This window comes from Polypterus senegalus, chromosome 13, assembly GCF_016835505.1.
Source record: "Polypterus senegalus isolate Bchr_013 chromosome 13, ASM1683550v1, whole genome shotgun sequence".
NCBI classification, from domain to species: domain Eukaryota; kingdom Metazoa; phylum Chordata; class Cladistia; order Polypteriformes; family Polypteridae; genus Polypterus; species Polypterus senegalus.
The window spans coordinates 143,081,814-143,108,842 of NC_053166.1; the positions used below are offsets into that span (position 1 = coordinate 143,081,814).

General features: G+C 36.4%; 1 protein-coding gene across 1 annotated transcript; it reads right to left on the bottom strand.

Annotated features, from left to right (window-relative positions):
* Positions 1-616: 616 nt before the first annotated feature.
* wipi2 (WD repeat domain, phosphoinositide interacting 2) lies at positions 617-27,029 on the bottom strand. The gene is made up of 12 exons (XM_039776446.1): positions 26,710-27,029; positions 23,335-23,417; positions 20,154-20,323; positions 18,470-18,566; positions 17,997-18,094; positions 15,712-15,804; positions 13,820-13,890; positions 11,275-11,382; positions 10,904-11,068; positions 9,063-9,170; positions 7,893-7,990; positions 617-4,733 (listed from the first exon to the last, which is right to left on the bottom strand). The coding sequence occupies exons 1-12, from the start codon at positions 26,781-26,783 to the stop codon at positions 4,621-4,623; spliced, it is 1,278 nt and encodes a 425-aa protein (XP_039632380.1). The 5' UTR covers positions 26,784-27,029; the 3' UTR covers positions 617-4,620.

Here is a 27,029-nt window from a genome sequence, read left to right on the forward strand (position 1 = left end):
GAAAAGCAGAACTGTCCAACTTTCAAAATGGCAAAGGCAGACTTCTAAAATTCAAATGACCTAAACCAAAGAGGCGTAAACAGCTTTTAAAGCTAGCGATCAGAGCCGAGTAGACACGTATACTTTGCACTTCTAGTGATGTACAGCTAATTAAGGACACTGCAGACTGTACTGCACAATATCACCTGACTGAGGATGCCGGCTATGATGAGTTCTTACATTCTCTTCTCTCGAAGATGCAATGCATTGCTTGTCGACCAAAGAGCTTCCTTTAAGCTGCGTGAAGAGAAATTAATTATGATAAAATCAAATGGAATATGAAGAAGTCAGAGATTTACAACAAGCTAAGAAAAGCAGAGGTGTGTGACTTGGCAACATTACAGTGTAATATCGTATTAAAGGGTCCAGTCTATGCAACACGTGAATGAGACCTGTTTAGACTGAGCCTTGTCACTGAGATGCCCACATTGCCTACAGCCAAGATTCTTGTTGTTTAAAAAAGCCACTCTGCCCCGGTCAAAATTACTGCAGTTTGTGCCAAGTTCCACATACATTTTTAAATGTAATAACATACTCAAGACTTCAAATAAGTTTATGCAAAGCCAATCACAAAGTGTAATGTATTAAAATGCATTATATTTTCCACATGCTTCTGGCAGCAAATTAAAAACAGTCAAAAAAAATGCATACTACTGCACTTAACAGTACAACTCAAACTAGGGAGAAACCAAATATAAACTCTTTAGCAAATTTTATTCATAGACTTATGTAAATAAGAATAAATGAAGATTACATAAACATACGTTATCTGCTACATATTTGGCTCTTATATACAGCAAACACATGAAATATCAATGCACCTTTCCCTTCCCCATTCACATACTATTATTTTCGGTCATATTCTCACATTCTCACAGCACAAACAGCCTCTCCTATTAACACACATCACAGCATCTGTAAATGTTACATTTTTAAACAGTCGCATTCTTTGGAATGTAATTATTTTTATTATACATTATAAGATTTATAGAAAGGATCAAGGAAAATGTTGCTTTCATATAGCTGTAAGCAGCTGACACCAGAAAGGTCAGACTCTGCCCAGTATCCGCACAATTACCTGATTACCCCCAAACTATCTTTGTTTCATGAATGGGTGGTGCGGTGGCAGGATATCAAAAGAATTGAAAAGAAGGTTTACTCGAATCCATGCAAGGGCAAAAGGCAATACACCAGGCTAATCTGTATGGAAAAGAATGTTAAATTGTCGTTAAACTTCTGCAAAATGTTTGCCAAATATTTACACTAAAAAGATTTGCAAGGATACAAGTGCTTAATATAAGTGTTACTTTGCATTTTACAGAAAGAGAAAGCATTTAAATTGGTTTATGAGGGCTTTTTAAGATAAAAAAAGAGGATTGGACAAATACTCATAAACATACAATACATAGTCAGCATGCAATTATAGGACCTCCTATCATGTTCAGTGACACTACTGCACATGTCTTGGTTTCAAGGGCACTTTTCCTGTAACAATGTCACACAAAAAAAAAAAAAAATCAGAAAAAGTATACAACTTTCTATACTATCCTTAATAAAATTAAGTTAATGAATAGAAAATGTGTGCTTTGGTTTGATGGTATCCTATAAAAACCTTCAAGGTTTCTCTATGAAATGTTTCCTGGACCATATAATAAAATTTAAAACACAACCACCATATTACACTTTAAAATATAATAAAGTACTCAAATAATTTAACATTGCACGGTCTTATAAATTCTCAAATAAAATGTTGAAATATGTCAATTTTTCAGATTACAATTCAAATTCTGTACTTTAAAGTACTACCTTAATAATAAAAAACCTCCCGTTACGCAGTTTCTTGAAGTGAGTTCATTTTAGAGGCTCTGGTGACCAAGTTGTGTCTTCTACACCACCGCCACCTAGTGGTCTAAAAAATGACCAGCGTCTCAATGAACAAAACATTTGAAGCATATAAAATGTTGCTCTAGATGCCATGCACACTTTAAATAAATGCAGTCTATTCCAACAATAAAACTTATCAGTGCAGAAGAGCAACAGAGTAGGCCATTTAATCATTTAGACTGTAGTGCATCATTAAATAAGATACAAACTGTACCGTGTCTATGTCTATATATAGGGATCAGAAATGGGGACTAAATTTATATGACGATCACCTAATAATCTATGGGATAATTTACATTTGACAATAAACTTTTTCAACAAATATAAACATCTATTTAATCCAGAAAGAGGCCATATATTTAATAAAGATCCCAGATATTTAACACATCCCCCGTTGGCTCCGTGTTTAGTAAATCTGCTTCAAGCTCTAGAGACTTGGCTTCAATGTCCATGCCAGTCCAGTCATCATTGGCTTGGAGCCTGTGAGGCCTTCACCGTGTGTGTGTGTGTCTGTCTGTGTGTGTGTGTGTGCTTGCACACTGACTGCTGCCCAGTGACTTAATTCTCTGCAATCTTCCAATGGAAGGAGCTGCTTCAGAAAAAGGAGACAGATTGAGGAAACAGAGCTAGACTTTTTTTCACTTTGCAGCTGCACAATGCCTACAGAGATATGTTTAGTGTGGCAATATCTGTTTTTATAATTTTATACACACAACAAACATGAAAAGTAAAATTTTGTGTATTATCAGCAAATAAATGCTGTTAAGTATCTCAGATTTGAAAAGAACAAAAATACATAAAACACTGATATTTGCCCAACAGGAGTCTACAGCTACAGACCCTTCAGCAGCCTGTTAACATCAATGTTTTCCCAGTGAATTCCATAAGTTAACTCTCTGTGTCACTTCACTTAACAATCAGGTACATGTTAAGTATGTACAATGTGCATAGACACTATGCTCCATATACAGGTAAAAAGCATATTAAAATATAACACACAAAACTTATAGTACATGGACAAATTCACAAAGGTTTCTGTAATATCAATAGCCTGCAGCTCTGGCTCTTTCCAGTAGAAAGGCACATGCAAGCATCACATTAGACAGTATTTCAAAAAAGTGTCCACATTCATGGTTAAAGTTAAGCACATGCCTTCAGAATGGGTTCAGAACATTTAAATTAAGCTGTACACTGCGTAAAAAAATTAGATCGAAACTGGCTTCCGTATTTTTTAGAAAAACACAGTCATTTGTCATCATTTGTAACACAAATATATAACATTATGAGTAAATAATTTTTAGCAAAAACAATATCAAATTGTATAATAAAAAATAACCCTGGTGATATTTGTCCCTTTCTTTAAATAATGGTTAAGTTGGTGTCAGTAAATTTTCATGTGAAAGACACGAATGTAAACTACAAAAACATTTAGCATGTATAATAAGCGAAGTCTGTTTGTAAGTGCACTATTTGCAATTCCATATCCGTACAATTATCAACTGTCAGCTAGGTTTCCACACATTACAAGCGAGAGGATGACAGAGAAAATTATTATTCTGGTGTTTATTTATTTATTTTTAAAGAGACCCTGATATTGCTGTTCCAGATATTACTAAAATACGCCCCCCCCTCTCAAAAAAAGACCTTCATTACATATTTAGATGGGGACTAAAACAGAAGTCATCGTTTAAAATGTAAACAAATAAAATATGAAAATAAAAAATTAAGAATTTCAAAATGTTCCAATGTTTTATTTATTAACTGACATGTTCACTTCCAATAAACTGGCGCGGTTCTCTGAACATGGCTTGCTCATTTGATTTTACTCAAGGCCTGAACAAATGTCGGCTAAACATGATGAGTGTGCAGGGGGGCTATTAGCCGAAATTCATCTGAAGGGTGTGAAAGTGACCTGATTAATGAGGTTCTGTAAAGACATTTTTGCTTATACTTCGGACTAATCTTTGGGGTTTTGCCCACAGAGTTCATATAAAGCAGAGAAGTCACAAAATAGAAAGAGGTTTGCATATACAGAGTACTGGAAATAGATTCTTCTCACAAGATGAATTAAAACCACAAAATTTCTTTCTAGTAATAAGTACCACTAGAATATTTACTGAACAAGCAAGGCTGTAAATTTGGCCTTTATAAGGGTGAAGATTAGACCTCACAGCACAGGCACGTTTAAGCCATTGCAAGCTTTAGATACCTTAAAATGTTTTGCACTCCTTCACTGACTGCATTCACTTGGTTTAGCGGTTATGCAAAATCAGTTCATTACTTCAGAGTGAACACTGTGGATATGTTCACCACACACCTTAAAATGATGAAAGTGAATGCAAATGAGGACACTGTCTGTACGCTAATTGGCACAAACATGCATCAAAACCAAACAGAACAAACAGCCATAACTGGCAGCTTCATTTTTTTTTTAGTTTGGCAACAGAAAAAATGTGCCACTAGCACAGAACCTTTAAGATTTAAAAGTCACCGGAGAAAATGTAAAATAATAAACAAAAAAAGCAGATACTTAGCTATACAAAAGTATGCTACAGTTAGATTTTGTGTTTAAAAATTCCCCTACTTTAATCTCTTTTACTTCTTTACAAGTTTATAGCAGCACCACACAACAGAGAGTCTAAATGTCACAGTGGCTCTCTGTTCCTTCCAAAAGATCAAATGTATGCATCTCCAAAGTCATTCAGTCTGAAGAATCATTGGAGGATGTTCATTTTCGTCATCTAGCCTCAGGGCACTCATGTCATCTTCCATACCAGCCCCACCAACTGCTCCTTGATCCTCTGAATATCCTATAAACAAAACACAACTGACAGTGAGGTATGTATAGAATACAGGACTAGACACCATATCTACAGATTATTATAGGCATACTACGTTTAAAAAAATGGACACGTCTTGTTAAACATGGGCATGTCTGTATCAAAACATGGCATTTAAAGAGAACTCTGATCAGTGAGACAATGTAAAGAATCTGCATAAAGCTCAATCACAGCTTGGGAAGTTAAACCAAAACATTTGTCTATTTTTTTAAGTTGGTTTAGAAAGACTGATTGTAAAGGTGAAAATAAATAAAGTCCACAATACAAAGGACGACATGTATGTGTGTGGAACTACTGCAAAAAAAATACAAAAAGGCCCAATAAAGACAAGCAGTTGTTTTTCCATATTATTGGGCTGAAAAGTCTGATTATTATTTGAAAGGAAACTTGATAACACATACATTTCAACATGAAAAAGGGAGTAAACCTTCATATAAACAAGATTCGGTTTTAAATAATAAAATACAAACTAGCCTATGAATCCTTGTATTATTTCCCCTTGGGATTAATAAAGTATCTATCTATCTATTATTCATATGAATCCAAAAGCAATAGTCTCTGATTTTTATACATAATAGTAAGAGCAAACTAGAATCTCCAATATAAGATATAGTGTGTTTGCAACTGGTTAAAAATGAGCAGTGCAGTGGTACCTAAAAAACGAGAACAGGATTATTTATTTTATAATTAGTAAAATGACTATTTGTGGCAGGTCTTCTGAATTTGAAGCTAACCTACCATTGTATTTTATTTTTTTAACACCTTTATTTTTCACGCAAATTAAGAAAGCTGTTTGACTGTGGAAATAGTGGCCATCTCCTAGACCTGAAAAACATGGCGTACAAAATAAGCTTCAGTCTGTCCAGTAGTAGACTACATACATAAGTCATGTAAAGGTAAAATTTGCCAAAAATTGCAGTTTTAAGCCATTACTGGCAGATGTGTTGTTCTCAACTAGCGCCCAGGATAACTGGAACACAAAAAATACTACTCTTGTAAAATGCACAATTTATGAACAGTAGTTTTCAGAAATAAAATCTAACTGTACTTTTGCTTCATATTCATCTTTTCACATTGAATCTAAATCTGTTTGGTTGGGACTAAAAGATCCATCTCTTCCATTGTGTTCCCTTAGCTCATACACCTCGGTCCAGGAATATGTCAGGGTTTCCTATTTCTTTCTGCCACATATACTACACTACTGGTCAAATGTTTTGGAAAAACTCCGTTGTTTCAGTTTTTATGGAACTGCACACAGTTTCATGTTTTAATATATTATGAAATCAAGCCATACATAAAATAAACAATGACAAAAAAAGTCAAGCAATCATTAAATGGGACAAAATTTTTTGATTTATCAAAGTATCCAAATTCTTCTGATATAACAGCCAAACACATCAGTGGCATTCTTTCTATAAGGGAAATCAAATATTCATCAGAAAAATCTTCCCACACTTGTGTTGCACTTGCAGGTTGCTTTCCTTTCACACTTCTGTCCAGTTCATCTCAAACTAACGGGGTTTAAGTCTACAGGCTGTGCTGGCCAGTCCTCCTTGTTCTTTTCTTTCAGCATAGTTCTGACATAGCCTGGAGGTTTGTTTTGGGCCATTGTCTTGCTGTAAGATGAACCCCTGGGCTGCTAGACGCAGACCAGAAGTTATTGCGCTGTGCTGCAAAATGCTGTGGCAACTCTTTTGATTCAGAATGACAGTCACTCTGTGCAAGTCTCCAGCAAAAGAACACCAGACCATCACACTTCATCAGCCATATTTGACAGTTGGTGTCACATACTAAAGAACCATCCTTTCACCAACTTGGAGTACAAACACCCTGCATGATAAACCGAAGAGTTCAAATTTTGACTCATCAATCCATAAGATTTGCTTCCAGTCTACAGTAGTCCACAGCTGCTATCTCATGGTCCAGGCAAGCCCCACTTTTTTAGTTTTTCCTTTAAGGAATGCCTTTCTTACTGCCACCTATCCTGTCAAGTTTCTTTCAGTTTCCAATAGTCTTTGGATTGTGTAGGACACCACTGTACTCACTGAAACTTTAATTTTTTTTCCTGTAATTTCTCTAAATGAAAGACCTACACTCCTAAGGGTAATAATGCGCTGTCTTATTTCATTTGTTAATTGCCATTTTTTTTGACATTGTCACTGGAATATTGTCCAAGTAGTACTTCAGAGGGTGTAGTAACACAATCTGTTCCAACTCTGCTGTAAGACAGGCAGAGGGTTTTTAAGTAATCAACAGAAGTTGAGACACCTATACAAATTGTTTGCTTCAACTTGCAAGGTTTAATTGACCTTAATTGCTGCAGAACATCTCTAGGTTGTAACCTATTATTTGTTCCCTGAAGAAGGCCCATTTGTAATATTCTGATTTTTTTTTTGTTTCAGTTCTTGCTTTAAATTTAAACCTCTGGTGGTTTATTGCTAACTTTTTCACCATTTTATGTCATTCCTTGCACTTCAACCGATTAAAACTTTTGACAGGTAGCGTATATTTGATATGTTGTTTTTTAAAGTCCAGATAATGCCTCATTAGATACTGTTTCTAATAGATAAAAACCTGGCTAACCAGCGAATTCCTTATTCTTGTCATTATTGTGGCGATAGTGAAAAAGAGACTTTACAGTATTTCACTAGCTCTTGAAACAATCTGGTTGGGAATAGGGCGAAGACTTCCAAAAGTTATTTTTCAAAAACTTGAAAACTTTAAAGCTCATTATATAACTGTTGTACTTATTTACAATAAGTAATTACTTATATATCAGTCCATATATACATTCAGTTCAGTTGCATTAGTAAAGATTTAGCGGACTACTTAATATCTGATAGCATTTTTATCTAAATTATTTATATTAACTCAAAAATAGAAGTACTTCTAGCAGCAGTTTATGCAGGACCTCAATTTTTATGGAACAATAAAAAAATATGATAACGTATCATATGTTTGCTATTATCAATGTGAAAGTGACAGCACAAGTAATAACCAGTGACTATCAGAAGCACAAATTATGCAGAGTAACTAAGTAAATTCTTTTGGAGGAAAGTATCTGCTAAATAAGCAAATGTAGCATTTTCTGATAAGTAATGACACAAGTCCAACAAAGTGAAACGGTACCTTTTGAAGAATTTGATGTATATGTTTGTGCAACAAGTGGGCGGTCATGCATCGTTGGCTCAAGAATTTCATTGGCTGGCTCCACACTGCCATCTAACCTGTGATTAGAGACCAAAAGCCACGAAGGTTCAATAAATAGGATTCAAAGATGAAAGTATCCACATTACTTCTAATAAAAAGCTCTAAACCGATAAGCTATAGAAATCTTTTTAAATGGTTGAAACAGTACGTTATGAACTGGGTAAACCAAACTCTAAAGAAAGAAAATCCCATAGTGATTTCACAGGTATTGGATCACTTAACTGAATATTGCATTTTTCAATTTCCAAATATGAAAAATGAGAATATGTAAGAAATCTACACCAGATAAAACAAATACCAATAAATACTATTTACAAGATATTCACATTGGTATTGTTTTCAATTCATAAACAAGTACGTTTGTGACACATTTTTTTAAAAATTCAATAACTGAATTTATTTCAATATATTAAATGTCACACAAGTGTGAGTAGGGGGCATCTTCAGGGCTTATATATCAATGGTAATGCCACCCCGAGTAGCAAGTTGGCACTGTAATGTACACCTTTCCCTCTTTCACCACAAGATTGGAGGAAAAGGGACTTAAGGAACATTAACATCACATCCCAGCCTCTCTGGTCCCAGGCAGTATAAAGACCAGAATCACTGTAAGTCAGCAGTCAATCGAAGTATTCATGTCTGAATAGGTACACAATGCAGCACTGGCTAAATTATTGTTCAAACCATTTTATCTTTAAGATCTTTCCAATTAAATGGGGTTCACCGACTGGTGCCAATTAAATGCGGTTTACCAACTGGTGCCAACACTTTATCTGTGTTCTCTATTTTTGTAATACAAGAGATAAGTTTGAAATTCCACAGGTCCTTTGAAATTACTACATTTATACATGCCAAATAAAGTCTGGCTGATGTGAAACATTTTGGAAGCCACTAACATTATGTAGTGTTTCAGCAACCCAAAACATATTGTAAAAAAATTTTAAACCTCACTTAAATTATGGGAATCTATGTAGAACAATTCAGTAGGAGACATAAAACAGAAAATGATCATGGATAACTGGCAGTTAAATTAAAAGCAGAACACGCAGGTCACAAAGAACAATCATGGGACCAGTGACAGGCTCTTACTTGTGCTGCTTCATTAACGTACACTCTCCCCCTTCTTGTGGGTCCAAATTGTACATATACAGGTAACCATCAGCAGCTGCCACCAACAGACGAGGAATTTTCTGAATTCTGCAAAAATACATTAAATATATTGAATGTTATCTAAATGTCTGTTTTAGTTAAATTTAATACATTTTCATAATAATCTGAATGTAGCATTGATAAAATAATTTCACATAAGATTAGTTTAAACCTGCATTATCAAAATCAGAGATACAATGCTCCACACAGTTCCTGAATTCATTTATTACCAGCAGTACAGCAGACTTCCAATCTTCAAATAAAAGGAATTTGAAAAAGATAACAGTTGCCATCGTGTTTAGTTTAGCCCATTTCCTTCCACTTTGACTCAGGCATAGGCAGCGGCACATGAAGTCGCACACAGAGGATGTGCACCATGATCTGTATTTTGTTCAAGTGTTAATCACACTGTACTGCGTGGTAGAAGAATCCCCTGACATTATTTCTTTGCCTTTACACAGATATTTATATTTCTACCTGCACAAACTTTCCTTTATGCCCAGGGTCTGGGTGATTTCTCCCCATTAATTTGTGGACATTTGACTATCATTGTGAACTTTTAGTGTTGGATTGTGTAGGTGAGCAGGTAGCAACACTTTATACAACTATTCCTCCAATAAGTACATGTTTTCTTATCCAGCTCACATGCGGTCGATGCACACAGGATCACGCAGTTTCAAATTTCTAGAGGCTTGTGGTGATCAATGCAAAGGTCCGTGCACCAGGACTGATGATGAAATTTATGTCACACACACACTAGAGGAATCCTGCAGTGACACAGGCGTGTCATGTATAAACAGGAGGTTTACACCAGTATAAGTAGGCCCAGAAAGGCATAAAGATTGTTACTTTCATTTTATATTGCACTTTTGTGGTCTCCTTGCTTTCACTGCATCATTGCTCATTTGAATGACAAAAGAAAACTTCCATAACATTTATTAATTTTATGCTTATGTAAACTAGCCAGAAGTTATAGTCAAAAAGACTTCACGACGTCAGAGTTTTAAATAAAGAAAAATTATTTAGTGTTAAAAAGGGATAGTTTTCACTCTGCATGAGACAGGAAGTAATATGAGGCAGATGCACTAACTAAGCATATGTTCACTTATCAGCAGGAAACAAGATAAGGATTTTTTAATTCACAGTTTGAAGCTGATCTTCTTCATTAGGACCTCAAACTAGATTTTGATTTAGATGATTAATACTTGGAGTAGAAGACAGGTCAGGTTTAATTATTATTATTATTACTTTTATATAAATTAATTAGTTTTACATAGTATAAAGTAATGCCACAAGTATGCAACATTATGCCTGGAAAACTGTTACCTTTATGGAGAGTGGAGGAAGATCTCATTACAGAATAAATACAGATGTTTGTAACACTTAATGTGATAACATTTAATCTTGGATTAAATTTGAAATTTTGTCAATTATGCTTGCAAGGTTTCCCCACTGAAAGATCTTTTCACCTCAAACCATTTTAGGCACACTGATCAATTTAGCACCATTTACACTGTCCAAACGGGTGCATGCTATTTTGTAGAAGTTCACATTTCTGGACAACTTGCTTTAAATATTCTCTGTAAAGTACTACTCCATACTGCTAATCGTTTAGGACAGTAGTCCATTGCTACACAGTACAGTACCATCATAACCAACTTATTCAATAGTGCCATACTATTTAGCCTAGATAAAACTCTACCACAGGACACTGGAAAACCTTGGCTTTGCACTAGTTACTGAAACTCTACAAAAGAACACAGGCTGCTTTCTTTACTTACGTAGCTAGTGCACAGATATTCTTGTGCCCAGAGAAGGGAAGTCTTACAGTTGCAAAGGCCCTACCCTGATTGAACATCTCTGTGACCTGGGCTGGCAAGTAACTTGTGGAAGCCATCAGTACCTTCCCAAAATAACCAGTCCAAGTTGTTGGCTCCTCTTGAGGCCTGCATAAAGAACAAAGTAAAAGACTGAAAGAGAATCTTATTTTAAAGGGAATCATCAAGACTTCAAATCTTTACCTCAGCCTCAGCACACTTAGTACACTGAGTTTCAGAATAATCAACAATGAGTTTATTTCAAAATTAGAATCAAAACTGCAAGGCAAGCTCCATTGAATATACATATTAAACTAAACATTATCAAAACTTACTTTTCCTTTTGTGTCTCCAGCTTAAATATATGAACAGTTTCAGTGTTGCTGGAAGCAGACAGAAACAATCCTTCTACACTAAATGCAAGAGAGCAAATGCTCACACACCTGCAAAATCAAAAAGAAAGGATGCAAGTCTTAACATAGACTGTTTTCACTTGGAGTTTGGGTTATCTCAGGATTTGCCTAGAGAGCCTCTGAACCTCAATTTAAAGATGAAGATAATGAGCACAGTACACACAGGCATCCTATCACATAGCCTTTTCTTAAGTATTCAGGTGAAACAGGCTTGTTTTTCTTTATCTTAGCTGCCTAATATGTCGTTGTGACCAACCAACCAACCAACCAATAGGTCAGCTGTTGCCATTCAGCTCATTTCTAGCACCTGTCATAGGTGTGTCAATGTGCCTGGAAGCTCTCCCAAATGTTGTTCAGATCAAAGGAGAGCCACCATGTCACAGCAGTTTTCACTTATTACTGCCGATATGACTCCTCTTTCAGACAAAAAAAGGGCTTCAAGTGTATGCTGCTTGTAAGAGTGTGATTTAATTTTATACTTACGGTATACAGAGCATTGCAACTATTTTTTCTACTTTTAACTGCAACATTACTGAAAAGAAGTTAAGGCACCCCATTTGCAACTTACAGGATATGCAACAAATACTGTACAAATGAAGGCATAAACTATAATGTTATTATGTATTAAGCATTAGAATTTTTTTTCATTTTTAATTTATATTGGCTCTCTTTAAAATATGGCAATTGCTTATTTTCAAGTTCAAGAACAAATTTGTAACTTTCTACTAAATGTACATTCTTAAACTGCCACATACTTGGGGGTTAATGCACCCATAGACAGCAAATACTTTTTTGCTGCACTTTTTAAGGAAATGTCATGATTCACCAAGAAAAAGTGAAATTTTAATGGAATAGATTTTTTTTTCATGCAAAGAGCATCACAATTATTGCAACACTGATCATTTAACACACTGCCAATGAACTGTAAAACCTAATAAATCAAAAAACTACTGCAATAATCTATCATTATATGTACAAGGTGCAACTGACGCCAAGAATGAAATTCTGGAAATCACTGAGCCAGCTTCGCTTGAACTGGCTGCACGCAAACACACAGAGGCCAACTCTGATGCTTGCAGGCTAGTCTAGTGCTGCAGGGGGCGGCGGTGGTTGTGAGCTGGCTTCTCAATGAATGTACAGCACTGACTGATCAGCTCCGGTGTGCTGTCAAAATTGCACTGGGAACCAAATATAGCCGGTTGCGGCATTCAACGAATGTACGATGCCGAATATACTCCGCTAGCAAATTGCACTGAGAACTGACTATAGCCGGGTGCGGTGTTCAATGAATGTATGTCGCTGAATATACTCTACTCCAGCATGCCAACAAATTGCATTAGGAACTAACTACAGCCAGTTCTGACAGTTTAAGGGTTAAATAAAATATTGCTTGGCGATGAAAAGAACAAAAAAAAAAAAACATTCAAAGAATTAAACACTGATGGGATATAGATTTTCTATAAAAATCAAGCACCCAACAAAAGAAGGAATTAACTTCCATGTCATGTACTTACGAGTAACTACGACTGCTTTAGTAAGTCCTTGAAAAAGAGAAGGCAACAGCTTAGCTACTGGTCAACAAAACAAGTTTGATGGCCAAATAGCCTCCTCTTAATTATACATTTTTTTTAGTTTATCATTTTAAGTTTTACCTCTATTGGCAAAATGTTCAACACTAGAATCCCTGAAACCTACAAGCAAAACCATAACAGGGCACCTTAAATTCCATCGCACCTCTCCTTTAGCTTCTTTTGTTTTGTAAATGTGTCAATCAGCACAAGCAGCCTCCTATCCCATCCCTCCACTGCCACAGCTCAACTCGGGCAAAAAGTTCTCCCAGCTCAAGTCTTGTTTATCTGGGTGTGAGGTGCCTGGACTTGTATAGGGTAATTATTGGCTGCTTGACACATTTACAAAATAAAAGAAGCTAAGGGAGAAGTGCAAAGGAATTTAAGGTGGCCCGTAATTATGATTTTTTTCGTAGGCTTCAGGGATTCTACTGTTAATATACAGTATAGCATAAACTAAATTGTGTATACTTGAATTAATAAGGGATTTACCTTGTTTATATAAGAGTAACATTCTTTAAGACATACTGTGTAACATGTTGCTTTAGCTCTCACTTGTATACCTCAGTTTGTATGTTAATGAAAGAGGTACTGCCATATTTAATTGTAAGCATTAAGAAAAAAAATTCTACAAGTATACATTTGCTATATATATATATATATATATATATATATATATATATATATATATATATATATAGGTAAATTCGTATTACTGTCAATTCCAAAAGTTTTATAAAATTGATCAATTCATTTTTTAATACATGGTCTATATAATTGATAGCACTCTTTTCTGCTTCTGTTTTTACTCCCTTCACAAACGCCTCTCACCATATTGAGCTGGATGAAATGGACTTATACCAAAACTACGTGCAAAAAAAAAAAATTTTACTTTTTACCTTTTTACACCTCGTCTGAACTCAAACAACTTCTGCCCTTCTGGAATTGAGAAAACTCTGATTACAGTCCCCTAAAGAAAGGAAAAAAAAAAAAACCACACATACCCAAAATGTATTGTTACAACATTTAAGACATTAGAGACGGCTACACTGGCATAAATTATATAAGCAAATATATATCAACTAAAAGAACAACTTGCTATACTATATCATGAAATCCGCCAAAAATAAATATGGGGCTGTTCCCAGTTCTACTAAATACTCATATGAGGGTCCACATCTGCAATAGCTAGAATACAATTTAGATCCCAATGCTACAAAAAATACAGCAAATAATGCCTCCCAGAATTAAACCTGCAGGCCAGGCTTTGTCAAGCTAAAGTAAATTAAAAATTTATTCTTGAGCAATGATGACTAAATGGGCACCTAATGCAAATAATCTCTGTCAGATATAAGGAAAAGCACTAAAGACATAAGTGTAAATAGAAATGAAGTGTACTCATGGTAGAAACCAGAAAACAGTCATTTAGTTAAGTGGAGAAGTTTGTGTCTTTTAAAGACTGTATGGATGAGATACTGGGATAACCAATAATAGGATCTGGAATAAACAGATATTAGCAAGCCAACAAATGTGATTGATTCATTTGTTACTTTGGTTTTTATATAATATGTTCCACTATACATTATAAATAGATACAGTGAATTCAGAAAGTATTCAGACCCTTTTACTTTCAGCATACCTGAGTAATACAGCCAAGACAATGCTGGAGTGGCTTTGAGAAATATGTTTGACTGTCTGTCTATAAGTGACCTAGTCAAAGCTCGGACTTAAACCCTACAGAAAATGTGTGGAGGGACCGGAATGATGGCAGCTTACAGATACTTTCTTTTCAGTCTAGCAGAGCGTGAAAGGATCTGCCAGGTAAAATCGCATAAACTGTCCAAATCCAGGTGTGCAAAGCTTGTACAAACTTGTCCAAGAGGACTCAGATCTGTAATTACTGCCAAATGGGCTTCTACAAAGTACTGAATTAAGAGTCTTAATGCTTACATGAATTACAGATATCAGTTTTTGATTTCTACTAAATTTGTCAACCTTTTTGAAAACATGTTTTCACTTTGTCATTTTGGGTTGAGTATATAGATTGATGGGCAAAAAATTTAAATGGATTAATTTAAAATTAAGTTTATAACATAATTGTCCCAGTCTGAGGTGACATGCACTCTGTAGCAGGTTTTTCTTCAAGGTCCTCTCTGTATTTGACTGCATTCATCCTTCCCTCAATTCTGAGCAATCTCCCTTTTTCTGCTGTTTAAAAGCACCCCCGTATCACAATGTTTCTACTACCATGCTTCACTGTGACAGCTCTACTCAAAGAGTCCAGTTTTTCTCTCAATGGACCAGAGGTTCCTTTCCTGATGCTCTTGAAGTGCTTTAAATGTTGTCTGGCAAACTCCAAGCAGGCTGTCATATGCCTTTATTTGAGAGCGGTTTACATCTAGCCAATCTATCAGATGCACCTAATTGCTGGAGTTCTGTCTTTCTGACAGGTTCTCCCATCTCAGCAGAGTGATCACTGGGTTCTTGGTCACCTCCCTATAGCACAATAAAAAGTGTGTAGAACGTAAAGGGGTCTGAATACTTTCTGAATCCACTGTATATATGATATGAATAATATAGTATTTAACTTGACTGCAATCCATGATTCCTCACAAACAAATTTGGCAGGATAGTCTGAGAATCAGTATTATTTCTTTGAAAACTAAAGTCAAATCATTTTATGACAGAAGCAAATGTTTGTTGGTTTTTTTTAACAAAAATACTGGGGTAATAATTTTTTACATTAGAAATTACGCTTCCAAAAGATTCTAAATTAAACATACACACATACCTTTTCAGAAGCTGTAGCTAGTTTGGTCCCACTTCCATCAAATGCTAGTGCTGCAAGAGGGCTATCATGAGCTGGGATCATATTAGCAGCTCGCTGAAAGCAAAGACATACACAAAAAATGTAACCCAAAACATGCAGGCAAAACAATTATGATCAAAATATTTTAATATCAAGTTTTAATATCCAGTAACTAATTCTTTAAACTATTTTTCCAAAATAAAGATTTACATTTTAAGTACAACTTACTGGGAAAAAATGTTTGCTTACTGCCAAGTCCTTACCATAATTGTAAAAAAAAAAACAAATTCATAGCAAAATCCTGTCACACACTTGTTGTTTATATAAACAATGAAAACTAAACTTCATTTTAAAGTAAGTGATGAATTAATAAGGTATATATAAGAGAAAAAAAGAACTGCATTTAGCCATAATGTACAGTATGCATGCAAATCCATTATCCAGACTTTTAGTAGAAAAGCTGCTATAATATCTGTGCGCCAGTACCTTTGTCTAAATGTTCAAACACAGAGAGTCTTGTTTTTATGTAATGTATTTGGTTACTCCTAAGAAGATTACGTTACATTATATTACACTAACAGTCAAAAGGTTTAGGACACCTCAGTTTTTTCAGCTGAAATGCAATGAATGACCTAAAATGGTAAAAAGACAGGCAGTAAACTGACATAGGTTTATATTTGAAGTTTATGTTAGCTAAAACTGAAAAAGGAAATTTCACAATATTACAAATGGGTCTTCTTCAGGGAACAACTAATAGGTTACAACCTACAGATATTTTTCAGAAATTAAAAGTTAAGTAAGCCTTGCAAGTTGAAGCAAATAATTTGCACAGGTGTCTCAACTTCTGTCTTAAAGCAGAGTTAGAACAGTCTGTGTTACTACACCCTTTGAAGTACCACTTGGACAATATTCCACATAATGGCAATTTACAAATGCACTGAGACAGAGCATTGTTTTCCTTACACTGGTGTCCTACATAATCCAAAGGTAACTGGAAAAGAAGAAACTCTGATAGGAAGAGATCTAGCAGAGCCAAAGTCACAGACCAATCAGAAGACAAGTTACTGAGGATCACCAACTTCAACAAGAGTGGTCAAAAAAGCAAGTCTCAGTTTCTACTGTGAAGAGGAGACTTTGTGCCACAGGTCTGACAGGGCAAATGGCAGCAAGAAAGCTTTTCCTTAAAGAACAAAATAGGGACTTGAAATAGCAGCTGTGTACTACTGCAGACTGGAAGAAAGTCTTAAGAGATCAATGAATCAAAAGCTGAAATCTTCAGCTCATCACGCAGGGTGTTTGTATGTCATGGAGTTAGTGAAAGGATGGCTCCTCAGTGTGCGACACCAACTGTCAAACATGGAAGAACAAGTGTGAGGGTTTGGGGTTCTTTTGCTAGAGGAAGATTTTGGTGACTTGCACAGACTGACTGGCATTCTGAACCAAAAGGGTTACCACAGTTTGCCTGTTACATCAGTTAAATGTGGCTACCATGATTAATCAAACATTTGAATAAAATTTTGTACACTTAATGATTCCTTGACTTATTTTTTTATTTGCTATTGTTTATTTGTTCTATGCCCTGATTTCATGAAACATTAAGACATTAAACTGCATACATTTCCATAAAAACTGAAAAAAGTGACATGTTCAAAAACTTTTGACCAATAATATACCTCACAGGGCAATTGGAGGCAATCAAGGCTACTGCTGCCTATCCTCTTCATAAAAAAAGTCCTAAAACATCTTTAACCAGAGGTGCTAGGAGACAGCCACTGGACTGTATAATACGCCCAACCATTGTGCCCTTCTTCACCCTCATGTAACATTATATGCTGAGGCTGGACTCTATAAATTCCCAATCAGGGATGAATAACATTCTATCTACTTTTAGAATGTCTTTTCAAGATCAGAATATACTTATTTTCAAATAAATTAAGTAAAGCAAAATTAGAGAAATCTGACACGATTCGATTTTGCAAAATGCTAAAAAATATTCATTTGCACTTAAACATTAATAAATGTTTTGAGCCGATATACTGAAAAACGTATAAGGGTAAAACTGCAGTAGCAGAGTAATCTCTTTAATCCAAAAACACATTTACAACTGGTGTGTGATCAGTAAATTTCAATTGTATTCTTACATTCACGATCATTGCAAAATACTGTACATTTTGAGAATATTCTGCAACATAAATGGTTTAACAGTATATAAGTAATACAGTCAGATGAATATGAAAGTCATCTTATCATACAAAATACAGTCTTACCAAATTGATTGTATCAAAGACCTGCACCTCTCCTATTGTTGCACTCCCAGGGTATGCCAAGTAACAGTTATCATTGTTAATTGATAAAGAACATAGACCTGAAGAAAATTAAGTGAACACATTTTCAGTAAGTTATAATTTATTTACTAGTTCAGGATGATGTAAGTAATACAGTTTGAATTTGTAAAAAAGCACCACAACACCACCATCTTCTCTTAATAGTATTAAAAAAAAAATTATAAGTAAAGTTACAGTAATGCCGGTGTGTTTTAGGATGTAGAAAGAAAACTGAAGAAGCAGGAAAGAAACCCACAAAAACACTGAACGAATGTGAAAGCTTCATACATGTTCAGGCAGGGATTCAAACTGTCTCCTAATGCTGCAATGTAGCAGAGGTAACCATTACTCTTTCACTTTTAAAAAATTGAAGTCTGCATACATAAGCAGTGGCCCAGGTAAGAACAAACACTTACCTGAGGGATTTGGAGGGGTCTCACGAATAGTGTGTAGAACTTTCATGTCCCGAATGTTGTGGATGTACAGCGATTCTTCCAGGCATACTATTAACCTCTTTGTGAAGAAAGAAAAAAAAATACAGAACACTAAAAATGTGTTGTTTTTTTTTTTTTTAAATATATACACATGTAGTGGCATAAATGAGAAAAATGAATATATCCACCATATGTCACAAAGGCACTAAAAATTAATTATACACTGCTAGCTATTAAAACTGTAACATCAAGGAAAACATGAGGTATCAAAGCAATATTTACATATGGAAGACTACTTATGATACATGATGAGAAGTACAAATTGGTCATGCATGTATATCTAGCAATAATCAATATTTGATGTATTCACTGCTTATACACAGTCTGACATTGACAACAAGAGACACTGGTTGTGTGTTTGTGGAATAGCATGTCATGCTGCCTCTATAGTGTACATACCCAAAGTTCATCTGTGGTAACTGCTAGTGCTTTCTGGCATGCCAGTCATCACCTAACCATGTCCCAGATGTGCTCAACGGGAGAACAACCGAGTGAATGTGTGGGTTATTGCAGCATTGGCAAATGCTGGTAATCCAGAAGATGTAGAATGTTTCATGCCACATGTGGCAGAGTATTTTCCAGTTGGAATATGGCACTAGGGAATCTCTGCAAACAGGGTACCACCTCAGCTTCCCAACACCTTTTTGATGCATCACTAGCTGATTAAAGTACCAGAAATACGAATGAGGTAGAAACAGGAGTGGAACCCATGACACCTCACACCATAACACCAGGGACCGTATGGTGCTTAAAAATTCATGCTTTCAGGATCCTCTTGCTGTGATGCCTCCATACACAAATCCATTCATTATGATGCAATAAACTGAAGAGGGACTCTCCGAAAACACCACATGATGCCAGTTATCTCGTCACTGAAAGCAGTCTTGGTATTACTGCAGTCACAGATGTATGTGGTCAACTGTATCAGAAGCAATTGGTGGGAAGTGAAAAGGCCACGCTTTTGCAAACGATGTCACACAATGCATGCAGATACCAGCTGGCATGTAACAAACCTCAACTGTTGGACTAGGGTCTGGATGTGGCTGTTCACTCCATGACTTCCATGAGCACAATATATGTCTTCTTGTTAGTGTGTGAGTTATAATGCTCCAGAGCTCTCACTTCTGTAAGTCTGACTCTTCTCTGCTCACTGACACCATACTGTACTCACCGTGCTTGCATTCTGTCCAATACCAACACTGATGTTCAGAAAGGATAATCTGCCTTCCCACGTTCCCATAATTCTCCCTCACTTAAAGGCCTAGAGTTGCCTGTATGGCCGACATCCTCTTCACCTCATCCTCCTCTGCATGTTTGTTGCCTAACAGTACACTAACTGCCAGCAAGTCACTCAATTTATTTCCATTTGTGCCTTTTATACCCACGGTGGGAAAGTGCAGGGAGTGTAACTCACACACATCATTTTCACACTCTACCATGACCTGTCCATCCTGCAGCTTTCAGGCCAACATTATGCATTTTTTCCAGTGTTGCAATTTTAACGGCCAGCAGTGTTTGTAATACAACATAAATAGCACGAGCCAAGAAAGTTACAATGGAATAAAGAAAGAAAAAAGATTTTTCTTTGATAAATGCCACATCTTACTTGTCTGTTAAGCTTCACAGCAAGGATAGTATTGGAATAACTGTAGTTGCAAATTTCAGTCCCTTTTTTGAAGTGACACACTTTCAGTTTCCGGGGAGCTTTAAGGCTAACAATTGCAACAAGACTGCTGGAGAACAGCCTTTCCACAATGCATACATCTTCGGTGTCCACTATAAATAACATTTTTTAGGGGAAGAGAGAAAGACAAAGAGAGAAAATAGTTAACCATTCACCTCATAATATCTACTGAAAGATTTAAAGTTAGGCTAAATACTCTATATATTACGAGGAATGAAGAACCTTGTAGATTTAAGAATACAATTAAGCATCAACTAATACGCTGAAATCTGTTAATATTATGAATGTAATTTTTATATTTGGTATGTAAGATCTAAAACCAGAGAACAATGGCACACTATTAAATAAACATATCTAATAACATTTCACCACTACAAAAATGTTAAAAGCTGGAACATACAAATGACCATTAAACAAAATGTTAATAAGAATTTTGCGAAATTCAATACATAAAAAAATGTAAAAGAGGAAACATAAAAAATATATACCCTCATCTATGTTTAATGGTAGAGTGGGAATATAACATCATAACATAATATAACATGGTTATTTCAGAAACTCAAGTAATAATTTTGCTTACTTTAAACACAGTGTTTGTATGACTTGTATGTCTGAATAGACATGGCTTTTTAAAACACTAGATGACTGGTTACGTTTCAGGCCACCAGAGGGTCTGACTGAATGTCTACTGTTTCGTACCTTACTTTGAAGATGACAGAATATCTTGAAACACAGTCAAACAAATTACAGATGTGCAAAATGTCATTCAGAGTGATAATAGCACCACACCAGGGGACATTTATGCCATCTGGCAGAGATGTGTGGTGCTACATGTTATGCTACAATATACACCTAAACACCACTTTTCTCAATGCTTACAGTACTGGACCATTATTTACCTCTTATCCCATAAATCACACCACGTGAATTCCATCTTTCAGATCTTTTGAAAATGCACTTGGGCAATAAGTGCTTTGTAACTGATTGTGACTACTGTAAAACCCTGTCTCTGACATCTGACATAGATTTCTTGTGTCCATGTGATCAATGCCACAAGCCTGGCAGCAAATATATTAGTAGAATGCTTATTGGAAATAACAGGACATAAAAAGATGCATCTGTATACACCAGAAAACTATTACTCATTCAAATTAACATAGAAAACAACTGCAATGTATTACCTGACTATCAACAGTTCAAACTTTACACAACTTGCAAATTGAGAGATAGGTAATACTTTATTTGTCCCCAAGAGGAAATTTAAACTCTATAGAGAGGCTCAGGAAAAATATAAATATTACAATAAGCAACAACTCCTCAAACACACATTAAGAACTTCTGACCTGAATAAAATGAGCTGCTGCTGTCAATAACAGGCCCTGCAGACAGCAGTAAGATGACAACAGACCTGCTTCAGTCATGCTCATCATTTGAGTTGTTTCTGTAACCCTACAGTAAAGCTAAATCATGACTGGGCGGTCTCATGGTCTGGAATCCCTACAGATTTTATTTTTTCTGTCCCCCCTGGCCATTGAACCTTACTCTTATTCGATGTTAATGTTGATTTATTTTGTTTTATAATTGTGTCTTTCATTTTTCTATTCTTTAATATATAAAGCACTTTGAGCTACTGTTTGTATGAAAATGTGCTATATAAATAAATGTTGTTGTTGTTATTTATTAAAACTGTAAATGTTAACTTTACAGATACTGAACATTCTCACATGTGTATTAGTACTGGTATGCTACTCCAGAAATGTATATAAATAAATTAGGTATAGCAGCACACGGCAAAAATATTGCCATGGGTTATAAAATGATTATTGTTTTCAGGCCACAATGGTGTAGTGCAAGAATGGGCACTAATGGTTCCAGGAAAGCAGCAGTGGCTAAAGGCTATTGTTCAAACTAATTTCCTAATATAATGCCAGTCTTGCTAACTGAATTCCTTGTTTACTCAGATTGCTGGCTCTACCTTTTGTTCTTTTACTTCTGCTTGAAATTCAGAAAGACGCTTACTGCCGAGATGATTTTCACTGCACAGGAGTCCCTTCATTTCTACTCTTTTTGCTTCACCTTAAGAACACTTGCCTCTTCAAGTTCTTTACTATTACTTTGTAATAACCACAAGGAAATTCATCATGAGTCCAATGAAAATGGAGAACACTGCTAATCAGCAAATCAGTGCCCTTTTAACCTGTATGTGTGTTCATCATTGAGCAGCTGCTTATTAAGAAGTTAAAAACACAGTTGAGCAATTGAACAGACAGAACTGTCAGAATCTGAATCTTTCAATTTTGAAAAAGTAAAATATAACCCGACTACAAAAACAAAAGCAAGGGGGCTGCTTATTATTGAATATATGCATCAGTTCACGTGCATGTGGTCATACGTCTAGCATACTAGAATCTTGCAATAATTTTGAATACAAAAATAGGCTTGCCAGTATGTAGCTTTTCCCTGGCATGACATTCAACTTTACTGTCCTCTTGGCTGTGTCCAAACCTAAAGCTAACCATAATATCCCAGTTTGCATTACTCAGCTCAATAAAATTCTGGCTTGCCTGTTTCCCTCAGACGAGTAAAAACAATCACACACACACACACACAAAAAAAAAAAATTAAAGACAACTGCAAAAACATACACAGAGTACAACACAAATAGTAAATATCTGTCAGTATGAGGGGCTGATAAGTACAGTGAGTGCTAATGGTGCTTTACCATTCGCCAGGGAGAAAACAGCTTCCTAAACTTTGTTTTTATATTTTTTCAAGGCTGCACCGAGCCAAGAGTTAAATATTAAGTGCAAAGCAAAAACCCACTCTGGAGTATACATCATGCCATCACTAGGGACACTCAAGTATATAAACGCACACACTCAATCGCCCATCCCAGGACAATTCAAAGTAACCACTAAAACACACGTGCACACCTTATGGCTGTAGCAGGAAGCCCCAGAATATTCCAAAGGCAACCCAAACATACATGAACAAAACATGAATTGTACATAGCACTACTGTGCTGCACTGATCACAGCATCACCAGCATTTTCTTTCCATTTTTTTCTAGTGAGGGCTGAGTAAGCAACATGTGAGTACTTACGGCATTCATAGATCTGTTCTAGTTTATCCACAGATGATAAAGAGAAAAACTTATAGCCAGACTTAGTGCCAACAGCCAAGGACCTAAAAATGAAGAAAATCAACTTTTGAGAAAGTTTTACTTGGTATTAAAAGTATGTTTTTAGAATTATACACATATGCAAATTTCACAATTTTCTGCATGTATCCCACAATTTTATGCAGCATCTTTAGTACTGTATTATCGGAAAGTCAGAAAAGTACGTATGTTGATGGAGTTTACACAGCAAAAGTAAACGTTCAGCACTCAAATATCCAAATAGCTACACCAACAGTAGATTAAGTGGACACACTATTTGCTGCTGGTTCAATTTACTATTTACAGTAGAAAGCCTTGGAACAATACAGAAAATATCACATATACACACACACAATATTAATTATAGATTGTAGAATTAAGATACTAATTATGGATCATCCACAAGCAGTAAACTGGCAAATAACTCTCAATTTCCCCATTTATGGCTGAACAGGTTGAGTCTACAGTATATTAACATCTTATTGTAAAATGGTGTTGCATGGAGGAAGAGAATATAAAGGGTAACAACTCTTAAAAACAGATACAAAAAAAAAAACATAAAAAGCTGAAGAAGGTACAAAGAAAGCTTTGATTATTGACTGCAAGTAAGCCAAGGGTTGATTAGGCAGGCACTGAAACAAACAGAGAAGTTAAATGATGGTAGAGTAGATGTTGAAATTAGCAATTCCAGGTTTTTTTTTTATTTCCTTGTTTTCTCTAAGTGCTCATTTGGGTAACGTACTAAGCGATAAAAAAAAATACATAAATGTTGGGAAAAGCTGGAATAACAAGACAGCTGACATTACAAACCAGGAAATGTCAAATGGAACATTTGGGGCTTGCACGGAGGAAAGAGAAGCTTGAATATCTTGCACTGACATGAAAAATTGATAGAAGAAGGAATTCACATATATGACACATTTCGAGGGGTAGACTTGCATAAGTTTTAAAATGTGTCTAAGAACATCGGAGACCAGAGATAAATGAAAGAACAAGACCTTCAATTATTTCAATGCTTATCATAGAAGTTCTATGTTATATATGGCACCTGATGACATCCCAAACATGTGGGGAAAAACCAAGAAAAACAGTGATATTCTGAACCTTTGCCTTATAACGTGCAGGCAAATATAGTCAATAATTCCGTTTTAATTGGTTATGCAACACTGATTTTGTAGTACATTTCAATATTTTATACATACACTTTTCAAAGAAACCTGTATTATTAATATGAAACACTGTATAGCTGCACAACCAGGCCTACTTGAAATGTAAACACCCAAATAATAAAAAGCCAAAGGCATAGAAATTGACAGAATTTCCACTTATGGAGTGAAAGAGTAAGAAAACAGGATCTACAGTATATGGAATATTGTTTAATGGGAAAATGTAAAATACTTGAATAAGGTGATAAAGGGGGCACACACTGTTGCAACTGTTTGATTTTTCACAATGTTTTAACATCCATATACTGACTTGTTGGAGCTCATCAAGCCATCCATTTCCCTAGTGGCGAGACAAACTTTGCTTTTTTTTCTGCTGAACCAGAGACTCTTGCCTTTGCAACTGTTTGTTACAAGAAGTTAAACTATGTTGAGTGGCTTTTATTGTCATATCATCTATACACAGTATTGTAGCATACAGGGAAATGAAATAACATTCTCTAGGACCACACTGCAGCATATACATAAACACAGGACAAGTTTAAAGCAAGTGATGAACGATACTATAAATTAATAAATAGTAACTTAGGTGGACTGGTGATTCTAAATTGGCCCTAGTGTGTGCTTGGTGTGTGGGTGTGTTTGTGTGTGTCCTGCGGTGGGTTGGCACCCTGCCTGGGATTGGTTCCTGCCTTGTGCCCTGTGTTGGCTGGGATTGGCTCCAGCAGACCCCCGTGACCCTGTGTTCGGATTCAGCAGGTTGGAAAATGGATGGATGGATGAATTGATAGTAATAAGTAAATTGCTAAAAACAACTAATAATATAAACCACAGTAGTAGCCGATAAAATAGTTGTACTGCATATAAATAAACCACTAGGAGCGGATCTAAGGGCAGGGAGGCTGCACAAAGTTTACAGTCCAGACATCCAAGGAGTTGCAGAATCTGACAGAGCTGGTCCAGATGTTGCAGAACCTTTTGCCAGATGGAAGTAGGACAAAGAGATCATGGAAGGGATCCTTCACAATGCTTAAATGGAGAACTGAGAAGACCCAATGATCTTTTCTTCTGTGTGCACTAACCATTGTAGGACCCTGCGGTTAGAGACGCTGCACTTCCCAAATAAGAAGGTGATGCAGCTGGTCAGAACTCTCTCGATGGTGCCTCAGCATTAAAGTCAAGCTAATGAATTTAATGAGCTAAGAGTTTTTGTCTTCCACTACCTGTTTTGTGTGGACGTGTTTTAGGGCTATTAAACTGTAAGATAAAAGCGCCCCTCTTCCTGGAGGTGTGAGTGTCCACAATAAAAATGCTTAGTACTAAGCCTGAAGCCTTAAATGACACAGTGAAGGCTACAAATACTGCCATAATTAGTGTACAGTAGTATAATTGGGAGTCTCATTTTAAAACTGTTCTTCTCTCTACTGCAACACAAGCACCTGTTCTGCTCACCAATAAAGTTCAGAGGTATAAAGTGCAGGTGGACTCCATATATAGTGGTACGGTATAAACAAAAGGTGTAAACGTATATAGCCAGGCATATTGCACTAAAATTAAAAGTCTGCCACATCCTAAAGTTCAAGTGAAGGCCCGTGGAATGGGCAGCTTGGGCCTGCATTCTGCTGCGCATGCTAGGACGGCTTCGAGAAAGCCTGGGCTTGGTTTAGCGAACTAACTTAACTCGGTATTTAATCAATCATATATTTCACTGTCGCATTAAAAACTAATAAAAATAACAAATGCCTCCATCAAAACAGCACGATATGTCGCTGCGTTAGGCTCCATCGACATGTCCACGACTGTCAGGCTCGCTTCGTCATCAAATACAAAAATTATTATTATTACGACTGTCCGTATAAAGGAATGTCAAATCACCCGCCAGCACTAGCACGTATTCGGCTTCCCAGGCTGACACCTCCGTGCTTTTTACTCTCACCGTACAAGCAGCAAGACACTCGCCCAGCCCGGATGCTGGCTACCGAAACGCCAAGCAAGCGCACGCGCGCCGTCTGCCTCGTTCTGCGAGGCCCCTCCACGCGCCGGTGGCCTGCGGCCGCGAGTACTGCGGGGCTGCCGGTTCCACGGAACCTGACTAGGCCGGTAAGCTCGCTCCGCTCTTAGTGCTAAAATAAAACGGTTGTTGTCTTCAACTTACGTGTTGTCCTGGTTGAAGTTGGCGAAGAGGAGCTGGCTGGAGCCGGCCTCCCCACTCTGACTCGCCAGGTTCATGGGCTCCACCGCATTGACAGACCAAGCGTAGGTGTAAATCCTGGCTGAGATCGGGGGGCGACTATCGTCCGGATCTCGCTAATCGCTCATTCATTCCAGTCGCTCGCAGACCTTGACGGTATTGTTGTTGTTGTTGTTTTCGCTCCGAACGCCTGTTACACTCTCTCTCTCTCTCTCTGCTTTGCAGTTCCACGCTTGCGCAGTGGTGCTCAGGGAGTTCGTGATGATCGGCACTTGCGGATAGTG